Source organism: Rutidosis leptorrhynchoides, chromosome 2 (assembly GCF_046630445.1).
Source record: "Rutidosis leptorrhynchoides isolate AG116_Rl617_1_P2 chromosome 2, CSIRO_AGI_Rlap_v1, whole genome shotgun sequence".
NCBI classification, from domain to species: domain Eukaryota; kingdom Viridiplantae; phylum Streptophyta; class Magnoliopsida; order Asterales; family Asteraceae; genus Rutidosis; species Rutidosis leptorrhynchoides.
Window position 1 is genome coordinate 320,104,381 of NC_092334.1, and position 15,018 is coordinate 320,119,398.

At 33.5% G+C, this 15,018-nt stretch overlaps 1 protein-coding gene across 1 annotated transcript; it reads left to right on the plus strand.

Moving 5' to 3' along the window:
* The first annotated feature begins 6,169 nt into the window (after positions 1-6,169).
* Positions 6,170-9,363, plus strand: LOC139891856 (L-ascorbate oxidase homolog). The gene is made up of 9 exons (XM_071874875.1): positions 6,170-6,292; positions 6,734-6,911; positions 7,002-7,111; positions 7,201-7,471; positions 7,551-7,650; positions 7,753-8,098; positions 8,344-8,709; positions 8,802-8,883; positions 9,141-9,363. The coding sequence occupies exons 2-9, from the start codon at positions 6,768-6,770 to the stop codon at positions 9,330-9,332; spliced, it is 1,611 nt and encodes a 536-aa protein (XP_071730976.1). The 5' UTR covers positions 6,170-6,292; positions 6,734-6,767; the 3' UTR covers positions 9,333-9,363.
* Positions 9,364-15,018: the final 5,655 nt, after the last annotated feature.

Here is a 15,018-nt window from a genome sequence, read left to right on the forward strand (position 1 = left end):
AAGTGCTTCTCGTGTGTGGTCGCCAAGAAAAAGCCGTGCGCCTGCGGGCAAAGCGGACAATATTGTGGTCATGTTAAGCTGGGGTGTTACAGAATGGTATCAGAGCCACTCATGTGCCGTTGGGGGTGGTGGGGCAAACCTCATCGAGGACGATGAGTCCCTAAGGGGGGGTGAATGTAACACCCTAGGCAAATCCCACATCGCCCACGAACATGAGTGATCATGGGATTATAAGGTAATACTCACGCTTAAATGACACAACGCATTTTGGGATCACAAGCTGAGTAGAAGTGCGAGTACGTTGTGGTTAAGCGTGCTCGGGCGAGAGCACTACCAGGATGGGTAACCTCCTGGGAAAGTGCTTCTCGTGTGTGGTCGCCAAGAAAAAGCCGTGCGCCTGCGGGCAAAGCGGACAATATTGTGGTCATGTTAAGCTGGGGTGTTACAGAATACTGAAATGTCCCGTTCTTATTGATTAAAAACGTTCCATATTAATTGATTTCGTTGCGAGGTTTTGACCTCTATATGAGACGTTTTTCAAAGACTGCATTCATTTTTAAAACAAACCATAACCTTTATTTCATAAATAAAGGTTTAAAAAGCTTTACGTAGATTATTAAATAATGATAATCTAAAATATCCTGTTTACACACGACCATTACATAATGGTTTTCAATACAAGTATGTTACATCGAAATCAGTTTCTTGAATGCAGTTTTTACACAGTATCAAAAAAACATGGACTCCAAATCTTGTTCTTATTTTAGTATGCAACAGCGGAAGCTCTTAGTATACACCTGAGAATAAACATGCTTTAAACGTCAACAAAAATGTTGGTGAGTTATAGGTTTAACCTATATATATCAAATTGTAACAATAGACCACAAGATTTCATATTTCAATATACATCCCATACATAGAGATAAAAATCATTCATATGGTGAACACCTGGTAACCGACATTAACAAGATGCATATATAAGAATATCCCCATCATTCCAGGACACCCTTCGGATATGATATAAATTTCGAAGTACTAAAGCATCCGATACTTTGGATGGGGTTTGTTAGGCCCAATAGATCTATCTTTAGGATTCGCGTCAATTAGGGTGTCTGTTCCCTAATTCTTAGATTACCAGACTTAATAAAAAGGGGCATATTCGATTTCGATAATTCAACCATAGAATGTAGTTTCACGTACTTGTGTCTATTTTGTAAATCATTTATAAAACCTGCATGTATTCTCATCCCAAAAATATTAGATTTTAAAAGTGGGACTATAACTCACTTTCACAGATTTTTACTTCGTCGGGAAGTAAGACTTGGCCACTGGTTGATTCACGAACCTATAACAATATATACATATATATCAAAGTATGTTTAAAATATATTTACAACACTTATAATATATTTTGATGTTTTAAGTTTATTAAGTCAGCTGTCCTCGTTAGTAACCTACAACTAGTTGTCCATAGTTAGATATACAGAAATAAATCGATAAATATTATCTTGAATCAATCCACGACTCAGTGTATACGTATCTCAGTATTGATCACAACTCAAACTATACATATTTTGGAATCAACCTCAACCCTGTATAGCTAACTCCAACATTCACATATAGAGTGTCTATGGTTGTTCCGAAATATATATAGATGTGTCGACATGATAGGTCGAAACATTGTATACGTGTCTATGGTATCTCAAGATTACATAATATACAATACAAGTTGATTAAGTTATGGTTGGAATAGATTTGTTACCAATTTTCACGTAGCTAAAATGAGAAAAATTATCCAATCTTGTTTTACCCATAACTTCTTCATTTTAAATCCGTTTTGAGTGAATCAAATTGCTATGGTTTCATATTGAACTCTATTTTATGAATCTAAACAGTAAAAGTATAGGTTTATAGTCGGAAAAATAAGTTACAAGTCGTTTTTGTAAAGGTAGTCATTTCAGTCGAAAGAACGACGTCTAGATGACCATTTTAGAAAACATACTTCCACTTTGAGTTTAACCATAATTTTTGGATATAGTTTCATGTTCATAATAAAAATCATTTTCTCAGAATAACAACTTTTAAATCAAAGTTTATCATAGTTTTTAATTAACTAACCCAAAACAGCCCGCGGTGTTACTACGACGGCGTAAATCCGGTTTTACGGAGTTTTTCATGTTTCCAGGTTTTAAATCATTAAGTTAGCATATCATATAGATATAGAACATGTGTTTAGTTGATTTTAAAAGTCAAGTTAGAAGGATTAACTTTTGTTTGCGAACAAGTTTAGAATTAACTAAACTATGTTCTAGTGATTACGAGTTTAAACCTTCGAATAAGATAGTTTTATATATATGAATCGAATGATGTTATGAACATCATTACTACCTCAAGTTTAGTAGGTAAACCTACTGGAAGTGACAAGAAATGATCTAGCTTCAAAGGATCTTGGATGGCTTGAAAGTTCTTGAAGTAGGATCATGACACAAAAACAAGTTCAAGTAAGATTTTTACTCGAATTAAGATAGTTTATAGTTATAGAAATTGAATCAAAGTTTGAATATGAATATTACCTTGAATAAGAAAGATAACCTACTGTATATAACAAAGGTTTCTTGATCTTAGATGATTACTTGGAATGGATTAGAAAGCTTGGAAGTAAATTAGTAAACTTGAAGGGATTTTTGAAGTGTTCTTGAAGTGTTCTTCCTATGATGATTATAGCTTGATTCTTGAAGTGATTTTTGATGAAGATGATGATTAACTACTGGAAAAATACGTTCATAATAGTGTGTGTGTGTTGAGAGAGAATTAGAAAGAGAATTGGAAGTGAAATGGAGTGAATGATGAGTGGTAATTGGTGAGTGGTGAGTGGGGTTAAAAGGAGTTCTAGTTAGTTGACTAGCTCATGGTAGAAGTTAAAATTGATTAGTCATACATGACATAATCAAGAGTGGAATCCAATGCTAGTTCCTATTGGTATATACCCATAGTAAGTACGTTTTGAAGCTGTGTATAATACGGGTAAGAATACGACTAGAATTCTTGATGAAAGAAAAGAATGGGAAAGTAACTGTAACCATTTTCGTTAAGTATGAGTGTTTTGATATATGTCTTGAAGTCTTCCAAAAGTATTTTAATACATCTAAATACACTACATGTATATACATTTTAATTGAGTCGTTAAGTCATCGTTAGTCGTTACATGTAAGTGTTGTTCCGAAACCTTTAAGTTAACGATCTCAATTAATGTTGTTAACCCATTGTTTATTATATCTAATAAGATGTTAAATTATTATATTATCATGATATTATGATATATTAATATATCTTAATATGATATATATACATTTAAATTTCGTTACAACGATAATCGTTACATATATGTCTCGTTTCGAAATCCTTAAGTTAGTAGTCTTGTTTATATGTATATAACTCATTGTTAATATACTTATGGAGATACTTACTTATCATAATCTCATGTTAACCATATGTATATCCATATATATATCGTCATGTCGTTTTTACAAGTTTTAACGTTCGTGAATCGCCGGTCAACTTGGGTGGTCAATTGTCTATATGAAACATATTTCAATTAATCAAGTCTTAACAAGTTTGATTGCTTAATATGTTGGAAACATTTAATCATGTAAATATCAATCTCAATTAATATATATAAACATGGAAAAGTTCGGGTCACTACAATTTTCAACCACATTCACTAACAACCATCACACCAACCACATTGACCTCACATCAATATTTTATATTTATATATTATTATTATTGTTATTATTATTATTATTATTATTATTATTATTATTTTTTTTTTTATTTTATAATTATATTTATAATTTTAAAATATTTTTTATAATTGAAACAAATTTTTATTTTTAATAAAATAAAAATTTTCAAAAAAATCAAAAACACACATTACAATTAATAATAAAAAAATACATAATTAAAAGCTAGAAATTTAAACGAAATAATTTATTCTTCATCGTCGTCGGACTTGTACTCCATGTCGTATTTCTTGGCATCATGTTACGATATTTCATGACCAAATCATATTGTTCCGGAGGAATGTCGGTCGAAACTGGTTGAGATAAAAGCCTTAAACCATCAAATTTCGTACGCGTTTGTGCTTTTTTTCGTAAATCCTCCATAGTAAGTCTTGTAGCAGTCGCCGAATCAATAACACGAGCTCGAGCCTCCTCCGAAGATAACCGAAAAGCCGCATCTGAAGAACCGGAACTTCGAGCAGCTTTGAACTATCCTGAACTATCCCGACCTCGAGGACAATAGATAGGATCTCCTCGGAATGAAGGCTCCACACTTGGTTCACTCATGTTCGGTGTCGGTGTCGGGTCAGGATCTTCGAGATTAATTGGCTCGGGTTGGGTGCGTTTGTGATTGAAACCTTCATAAGTTATAAATTGAGGACACTCTTTTAAACTTCGCCATGCTTCTTCATAAACAAATGACCTATTTTTATTTTGCAATTTGAAGTGTTTTTTCACATGTTCCATAATATCGGCGTCCGAGTGTCCACTTTGCCGATGTTTTGCAAGCTTTTCGTAAATTGCAATGAAGAGCTTGACGTCTTTACACATCTTACTCCATTTACCTATTAATTGATCTTGTCGACGAGGCTCACGAACCAAAGAGTTGTAATCGGCTCGGACGGTGGACCAAAATGTCCCGTTACTTTGCGAGTTCCCGACAATGTTGTTTTCAGAAGCTCGTGCCCAACACTCGGCTAAAATTCGGCTTTCTTCTTCGGACCACATAACCTTCGCGCGTTTTCCTTTTTTCCCCGAATCGGGAGTAACGGTTTCTTCAACTTCTTCCTCATCAAATTGAGTTTCTTGGACCTCATCTACATCGGGTTGCGAATTTTCGAACGGTATGGTATTTGGTGTAGGGGCTGTCGATTGATACACTGGTTTGTAACCGGAAAACCCGCCTTGATGCGGTGCGTAACAAGAGAACCCGCTTTGATGTGGTGCGTAACCCGCGAACCCGGTTTGTGGATGTCCGTATCCGAACACGAAATATTGTTGTGGAGGTACGAAACCGGTTTGTGGGGGGTTGAAATGTTGTTGGGGGATAGAAGATGATGTAGTTCTCATAACTACAATATCATGTTGAGCGCTATCTAGTAGTAAAGAATTCCACATATCACCACCGACGTTGTTTGAGGGTTGTTTGTTTTTTCTTTTGTTTGAGATTTTTTTGGTAGAAATTTTGATAGAAAATGAGAATGAGAATGGTGTTTGAAGTGTTTGAAATAAAATGTAAAATGAGAATGGTGTTTGAAGTGTAAATGGGTAGTGTATATATAGAAATTAAAGAGTATAAATTAAAAAAAAAAATTTGAAAATAGCCGTTACATGGCCAACGGTCATTTTTTTATTTTCCAATTTTTTTTTCCATGATTTAATCATATATGTCCGTCTTCCAATCGATCAATGCATAGCATTTGGTTCACGGCCGATCAACGCCGCCCAACACCACTTGCACTAGCAGTGGCGCCGAAGCAACGGCGGGGCAAAAAACTCCAAGGGCGGTGATGGTTGCTACCGGTCTAATATTCAATTTTCGTCTTATATAGCTTTCGATTGTATAGGTGATGTGGATGTTTCGGTGCCTGAGTCTCAAAGGCTCTCTCTATTTGTATTCGGCTGTTTGTGTTCAATTTCGAAACTGGTGGTTTAGTTCCTCTCGGGTGATCCCAATCGCCGTAAAAAAAATAATAAAAAATACAAGTTTGGTTGCTTAAAAAAAAAATGGTTTCATATCAAATATTGAACACTCGCACGAAACTTGAAAATAGCATTTAGTGGTACACAAAACCCGACCCGATCCGCGTAAACCTCCCATGCTTACAATCAACGTGCAATTCGCTTAAACCCTAAATAAACCACCCTTCTTCCTTCTTTCCACAATTAAAACCCCCAAATTTAATGATTGATCCGTCATTCTAGGGTTTCACCGACGAATCTCATTCAAAATCATTCAAATTCAATAAATCTCAAGCAATCTCCCTCCCAATTTTTAAATCAATCATCACCTTCTGCTGCTTACATTATCATTATGAGAATCATTAATAACCACCTTGAAGTGCGCCGTACTCGATCTCCGTTACTTTATCGGGAATCAATTCATTGTTATAAATTCTCCAATCATGTTGCTGTATTTCATCATCTTCTTCTTCAGCAACAATTATCACTTGCTACTTCTCTTCGTTCAATTTTGCAGAGCTTTACTCTGCACAGTTTGTTTTACTTCTGTAAGTAGCTCATATCACTTACTACACTCTCAAATGCTATATATTTAAGTTACTTGAAACCGATATGAAATGTTTGCGTTATTGATTTGGCACAATGGACACTTTGCAGTTGTATAAATGTTCGAATTTGTGCATAACGTAGCTGGTCGTAATGTTATGTTAACTTATACAATAGAGTGTGATGTATATGTTGATATGAATTAAGGTTTCAAATCTGGTGTAGGAATTTAACTTGTGTTATAAGTTTACCATTCGTAAAATGTTATCTAGTTACTGTATCGTATGCTCACATTAGTGACTGATGTACATTTTTGGTTCCCTTGTAATCTACTAATATGTTCATCTTAATAGTTTTATTGAAAGTTTAGCTGCAGAGATTGTTATCATTATATTATAAATATAAATTATGAATGTAACCAAATTGTTTTTTGTAACAATAAGGTATCATATTTCGGGAAAGGGGTACTCTGACACCATGACGCGGGTCATTTTCCTACCATTTTATCTTGGATTATTGGCTTTGGTGTGTCTATCCTGTTTGAAGGCTGAAGACCCCTATAGAAATTTTAGATGGGTTGTTACATATGGACAGGTTTCTCCTCTTGGTCTTCCACAAAGGGTAAGATTTCAACTACTTATTTTACATCTCGATTGTTTAAAATGCTACTGAAAGTGCTTGAAATAACAACTTGTTATATGTAATCTGTAGGGCATACTTATCAATGGCATGTTTCCTGGCCCGACTGTTTATTGTGAAACCAATGACAATGTGATTGTCGAAGTCGTCAATAAGCTGGATGAGCCTTTCCTCATCACATGGTGTGTGGTTCGTTTTGTTTTATTTAGTTACATTTATGTTTATTTTATTGATTAGCTACATAAATGATAACTTTTGAATGGGATAACAGGAACGGGGTCGAACAAAGAAAAACATCATGGCAAGATGGAGTGCTCGGAACCAACTGTCCGATCCCACCAGGTTCTTCGTGGACCTATCATATGCAAGTAAAAGATCAAATTGGTACTTTCTCTTATTTCCCTTCAATCGGGATGCAAAAAGCTGCTGGTGGTTATGGAGGATTCAATATTGGAGCACGGCCTGTGATTTTTGTCCCGTATCTAAAACCTGTTGCTGAATTCACTATTGTTGTCAGTGATTGGTGGAAGACTGATTTCAAGGTTTGTAATTTGTTAACTTCAATCTACAAATATGTCATTGTAAAACAGATAAATTAACACTTTTTTCATCTTCTTCCAGGCATTAAAACAGAGACTGGACACGGGGAAAGCTCTTATTAGGCCAGATGGTCTTCTTATTAACGGAAGTCCTAGTAAAACATCTTTCACTGGTTCAGAAGGTATTAATTTTAATGTTTTGATGGCTGATTGCTGATCATGATATTCAAATGTGCTTTCAAACCTAATCTGATACGAACTCTTTTATACTTAATAAATTTCAGGTCAGAGGTACTTGTTTAGGGTGTCGAACGTGGCTTTGCAAACATCAATCAATTTTAGGATCCAAGGTCATACAATGACATTAGTTGAAATCGAAGGTGCTCATACATTACATGAATCGTATGAATCATTTGATCTTCACGTTGGTCAATCTGCTTCGTTCTTGGTTACCTTACATGCTCCTCAAAAAGACTATTACATTGTTGCATCAAGTAGATTCACAAAACCGGTTCTTACTGCTACTGGACTTCTTCATTACGCGGGCTCCACAGCCAGAGCTTCTAAGCCATTACCGATCGCACCTACCTATCAAGTTCACTGGTCTATGAAACAGGCTAGAACCATCAGGTAAACTTTAAAAAGAATGTAGTTAGAGTAACCAGTGTTGCAGAACTCTGAATTACTCGGCCAATACTCAGTCAAACTTGGTCAAACTAGGCCAAAACTCGGGATTAGATGGAAAATAGGTCAAAAATCTGCCAAAACTAGGGTTACTCGAAAAAATAGTACAATTTGTTCAAAACTCGGTCAAACTCAAACTTGATCATTTATGTTCATTAGAATCTATATTTACATTTTTCATGCCTTTGTAGATGGAACTTGACAGCAAATGCAGCAAGGCCCAACCCTCAAGGTTCATTTCACTACGGAACAATCCCGATAACTCGAACAGTAGTTTTCGCTAATTCAAAAGCTACAATCGGCGGCAAGCTACGATACGCTGTGAATAAAGTATCACACGTCGACCCAGGCACTCCATTGAAACTTGCTGACTATTTCAACATTCCTGGTGTCTTTAAACTAGACTCAATCAAACCAACACCATCTGCGGGCCCCACTATTCTTGCCCCATCTGTAATGGGTTTTGCTCTTCACGATTTCATTGAAATCATTTTCCAGAACAACGAGAACTCTATTCAATCTTGGCATCTTGATGGTCACGACTTTTGGAGCGTTGGGTAAGCGTTTTGTTTATATTTACATATTTAATGAATTATATATATATAGATTACAAAATACTTAATTTTTTTTATTTATTTGCAACATCTAGTTTTGGTGGTGGGCAGTGGAATTCAACACTGAGAAAGAAATACTACAATCTTAACGATGCTACCTCACGATACACTGTCCAGGTAACTCGGGGCTTTTAATATGCATAAAACTTATAAGGATTTTGCTAACGACAGCCCTTATGGTTGTCATTAGCGTGCTTTAAAGTGTTATACTGAAGTTTCATCATGACTTGAAAGCGACACTTTTTAAGTAGTACAAATATTTTATGCACGTTAACGACAGCCGTGTCGTTAGCAAAATCCAACTTAAATCACATAATCGGTCATAAATCCTTAAAAGTCAGAATCTGATAAGTTTTTTGTTGGATTAATTACAGGTCTACCCAAAATCTTGGAGTGCCATATTAGTGTCGTTGGACAACAAGGGTATGTGGAATTTGAGATCGGCTAACTGGCCAAGACAGTACCTAGGACAACAATTGTATGCTCGAGTCTGGAACAACGAGAGGAGTTTGTTCACCGAATATGAGATACCTGCAAATGCATTGCGTTGTGGCAAGGCTCATTAAAAGAAAAACAAAATTAAAATCGTGTTTGGAATGCAGCTTTCGTTTGCTCCTTGGTCAGTTACGAGGGTGTAACCATGACGAATAGGAGTATAAGAATAATTATGATTTCATTTGTTTGTGTTCAAATTACTTGTTAGTAAAAAAAAAATTAATATTAATAGAATTGTATTAAAAACTTTGCGTTTAATGTTCCACATTTAGTGTATTATTACTTGGTTTACTTAATAAACTTTTCTTTAATTTTATGATCGACATGATTATTTAAGTACGAAATCATTTGCTTTTTAATTTGTTTTATCAATCGAAGATCTGACTACTTACTTCGTCATTGATTGATTGTGTTCTTGAGGTTTTTTTAAGCGGAAAAGAATATGACGGAAGGGAGGAGAATAATGATAAATCAATGTAATATATGTTAAGTTTATTTTCGAGTTGAAATAAAAGTAAAAGAATATAAAAGAAATTGTTAATTAAACTATATATTTGTTATAAAAGTAATAATTGGATGATAATTTTATTATTATTATAGATATTGCATAGTATATTTTTTTGAGTATAAATAGGTGTGTTGAGTTAGAGTTTATGGTATGTATTTTTTGGTTAACAAAAACACTCTCTCTCTCTAGATTCCAAATGCCACCAAACTCTCATTGTACATTTTTCTATAAATAAAAAACCAATTACTCATACCTTTTGTTCAACCTTTGTTTTCTCCATTTTACAGTATCTCTATCTCTATATACCTTCTACAGTCAAGAACCACTAAAGGTAGTTATAAGCCTACTGAATTATAACACGTTATCAGCACGATTATCTCAACATTTATACTAAATATGGTTGGCTCTGCCACCTAACTAATATATGGTCGGTTATACCACCTAAATGATATATGGTCGACACTGTCGCCTAATTTACATTTATGTTATCTAACATTTATTTATGTATACTAACATTTACATTTATGTTATCTAACATTTATTTATGTATACTAACATTTACAGTTATGTTCACTAACATTTATATTTATGTTATTTAAGTTATATATGGTCGGTTATACCACCTGAATTATATTTTCTGTAATCTAACTCTTATTAACTTCACTAACATTTATATTTATGTTATTTAAGTTATATATGGTCGGTTATACCAGCTGAATTATATTTTCTATAATCTAACTCTTATTAACTTCACTAACATTTATATTTATGTTAATAAGACCTCATGATTGTACGCAACACGTCATTTGACAACACGGTACTTTATGTACGCAACACGTCATTTGACAACACGGTACCATGGGTCGAGATTAATTCCGATCAATACGAATACGATGGGGTCTTTATATGTTATCCAACATTTATGATTACTTATGCAATTAATCATTATTTATTTCATGCATACTAATGTTTATTCTTAAATTTATAATCTTAAAAGTTAAAATAAAAAAAGTAGTTTGTATTTTTATTAAAAGTAAATCTTAAAAGTTAAAATAAAAAAGTAGTTTGTATTTTTATTAAAAGTAAATTTTAAAAGTTAAAATAGAAAAAGTAGTTTGTATTTTTATTAAAAGTAAATCTTAAAAGTTAAAATAAAAAAAGTAGTTTGTATTTTTATTAAAAGTAAATCTTAAAAGTTAAAATAGAAAAAATAGTTTGTATTTTTATTAAAAGTAAATCTTAAAAGTTAAAATAAAAAAAGTAGTTTGTATTTTTATTAAAAGTAAATCTTAAAAGTTAAAATAAGAAAAGTAGTTTGTATTTTTATTAAAAGTAAATTTTAAAGGTTAAAATAAGAAAAATATATTATAATAATATATAGTATAACTTAATATATATTATAATAATATCATTAATAATATAATATAATATGAACCTATATTCCCTTATGATTTTATTATTTGTAATCATACCATTATTCCTTTGTTTACTACTTATGAATCTAAACTAATTCTAATTGCATGTTGTTATTTATCTACGAAAAAAAAAAATATTATGATTATGATTATGATTATGATTTATGTTGTTCATCTTTCTGAAAATAGAAAATGTCAAACTTATCAAAGCTTGAGTTTGATGCCTTAGATGTATCGGGAACAAACTACACATCATGGGTTATGGACGTAGAAATAAATCTTGGATCATTGGGTATTCTAGAAACTTTAAAAGAAAATAATACTTGTTCCGATCAAGATAAATTAAAATCAATTGCTTTTATTCGCAAACATATTGATACCACCTTAAAACATATGTTTCTCACTATCAAAGATCCACATGTTTTATGGGAAAGTATCAAGAGTAGATTCGATAATCAAAAGGAAATATTACTTCCAGCTGCGAGGGAAGAATGGAGAAATCTAAGGTTCCAAGATTTCAAAAAGGTAAGTGAATACAGCTCGGCCATGTTCAAGATCCGTTCAAAGCTTCAATTCTGTGGTCAAGAAATAAGTGATGCTGATATGATGGAGAAAACTTTCTCCACAATGCATTCTGCAAATATAACTGTGCAAGAAAATTTAAGATTGCAGAATTATAAAACTTTTTCCAAACTTCAAATTTATCTCTTAGTTGCAGAAGTTAATAAAGAATTACTGATGAAAAATCAAGAATCTCGTCCTACCGGTGCGCTAGCATTTCCTGAAGCTAATGCTATTAACAATAATAATAATAATAATAAAAGAAGAAATGCACATGGACGAGGGCGTGGAAGAGGTCGTAGCCATATTGGCCAAAACCATCATCATGGAAATTACCATAACAATAATAAAAATCATAACTATGTTCGAAATCACCCTTATGGTAATGGTCGCGGTGGTGGTCGTGGTCGTGGTGGTCGTGGTGGTCGTGGTCGTGGACAAAGAAATAATAATCCACAAAATTATAAAATCCAAACACCATACAATCCCACAAATCACAATGTTGAAGAAGGCTCTTCAAAGAATGTTGAAGATTCTTGTTACCGATGTGGTAAAATTGGCCACTGGTCTAAAAACTGCCGAACAAATCAGCATTCTGTTAATCGGTATCAAGAATCCCTAAAGGGAAAAGGAAACGAAGCAAATCTTGTGGATGACCTTGATACAAAAATCACTGAGCCAACTTGTGACTACTTTATGAATAAATTTCTAATATCTATATATATATATAGATATCTTATTATATGTTCTCGTTAAATAAATGGTTGTAGATTTTCAATCTACACCATATCTAGTTTACTACATATTTCCTTATTATGTGCTATCGTTTGCAACATGTTTTGAATGTAATATATTGATGAATTATATACTCATTATTTGTTTCTCATATTTTTTTTTTTGAAGTTCATGATGTATACTGCTGGAGTAAAAAAATCAGTCAAATGGTGGAGATATTTGTATTGCAGACAGTGGTGCCACTCACACCATACTCAAATCTAAAAAATATTTCACAGACTTGAAAGCAACGGAAGGAACTATACATACTATATCAGGTCCTGTGGACTTAATAAAAGGAATGGGAAAGGCAAAATTCATGTTACCAAATGGTACGAATTTTTTGATAAATAATGCCTTATTTTCTCCCATGTCAAAGAGAAATTTGTTAAGTTTCTCTGACATATACCAAAATGGATATGATTATCAGTCAGTGACAACAGAAAATGAAAAATATTTAAGTATCACTGATAAGAATCGTGTAATTGAAAAACTACCAAGACTTCATTCTGGTTTACATTATACACATATAAATGTACCTGAAGTAAATGTGGTAGTTAAAGAAAAATTATGTGATCCTGTAATGATCAGTTTGTGGCATGAGAGATTAGGTCACCCAGGATCAACAATGATGAAAAGAATAATACAAAATACACATGGACATCCATTGGCGGATCAAAGGATCCCTCATGATGCACTTATCCCATGTACATCATGCTCACTTGGAAAGTTGATAATAAGACCATCACCTCTTAAGGTTGAAAAAGAATCACCAATGTTTCTTGAAAGAATTCAAGGTGATATATGTGGACCAATTCATCCACCATGTGGACCATTTAGATATTTTATGGTTCTAATAGACGCATCTAGTAGATGGTCTCATGTTTGTCTATTATCAAGTCGAAATATGGCATTTGCAAAATTTCTTGCTCAAATTATTAAATTGAGAGCACATTTCCCTGATTATACTATTAAAAGGGTGAGACTAGATAATGCCGGTGAGTTTACGTCTCAAGCATTTAATAACTTTTGCATGTCTATTGGGATTATTGTTGAACATCCCGTTGCCCATGTGCATACACAAAATGGTTTAGCTGAATCATTAATTAAACGATTGCAGCTAATAGCTAGACCATTGATAATGCGAACAAAACTCCCAGTATCTGTATGGGGCCATGCAATTTTGCATGCTGCATCATTGATTCGCATTAGACCAAGCGCAAGTCATACATATTCTCCTTTGCAACTTGCTTTTGGTCATCAGCCAAATATTTTCCACCTTAGAACATTTGGTTGTGCGGTTTATGTCCCTATCGCACCACCACAACGCACTAAAATGGGTCCTCAAAGAAGGATGGGAATATATGTTGGATATGAAACATCTTCAATAATAAGATATATTGAACCCATGACGGGTGATGTTTTTACAGCACGTTTTGCTGATTGTCACTTTAATGAAACATTATTCCCTAGATTAGGGGGAGAAATAAAAAATAAAGAAAATGATGTTTCATGGTGTGAACCTCAATTAATGTATCTTGATCCTCGCACAAAAGAATGCGAGATCGAAGTTCAAAAAATAATGCATATGCAAGAACTTGCAAATAAATTGCCTGATGCATTTACAGATACAAAAAGAGTGACTAAATCATATATACCAGCAGCAAATGCTCCAGCTCGAATTGAAATTCCAAAAACTGGCAATAATGTTATTCTTGAGTCTTTGCCACGCCAGAAACGTGGGAGACCAATTGGTTCCAAAGATAAAAATCCTCGGAAAAGAAAATCAGCTGATAATGAGGTAAAAGAAAGTGTTCAAGAAGAACTACAAATCAATACTCCTTCTGCAGAGGAGATTGATGATGTCAATACGGAATTTTCAATCAATTACGCACATTCAAAAATATTATGGAACCGAAATGAAATGAAAAATCTTGATGAGATATTTTCATATAATGTTGCATATGACATCATGAATGATGATGATGATCCAGAACCAAAATCTGTCATGGAATGTCAAAATAGACATGATTGGGATCATTGGAAAGGAGCAATACGAGCTGAATTTGAATCACTCAATAAAAGAAAAGTTTTCGGATCTATCATTCTCACACCTAAAGATGTGAAACCTGTGGGATATAGATGGGTTTTTGTGCGAAAAAGAAATGAGAAAAATGAAGTTACAAGGTATAAAGCTAGACTTGTAGCTCAAGGTTTTTCTCAAAGACCGGGAATTGATTATGAAGAAACTTATTCTCCTGTTATGGATGCAATTACTTTTAGATACTTAATCAGCCTGGCAGTTTCTGAAAATTTAGAAATGCATCTCATGGATGTTGTGACTGCTTATCTTTATGGATCACTTGATAGTGATATATATATGAAGATACCTGAAGGATTTAAGGTATCAGAAGCAACCAATGCAAAACCCAAAGAAATGTACTCAATCAAGTTACAAAGGTCTTTATATGGGTTGAAACAATCGGGTCGCATGTGGTA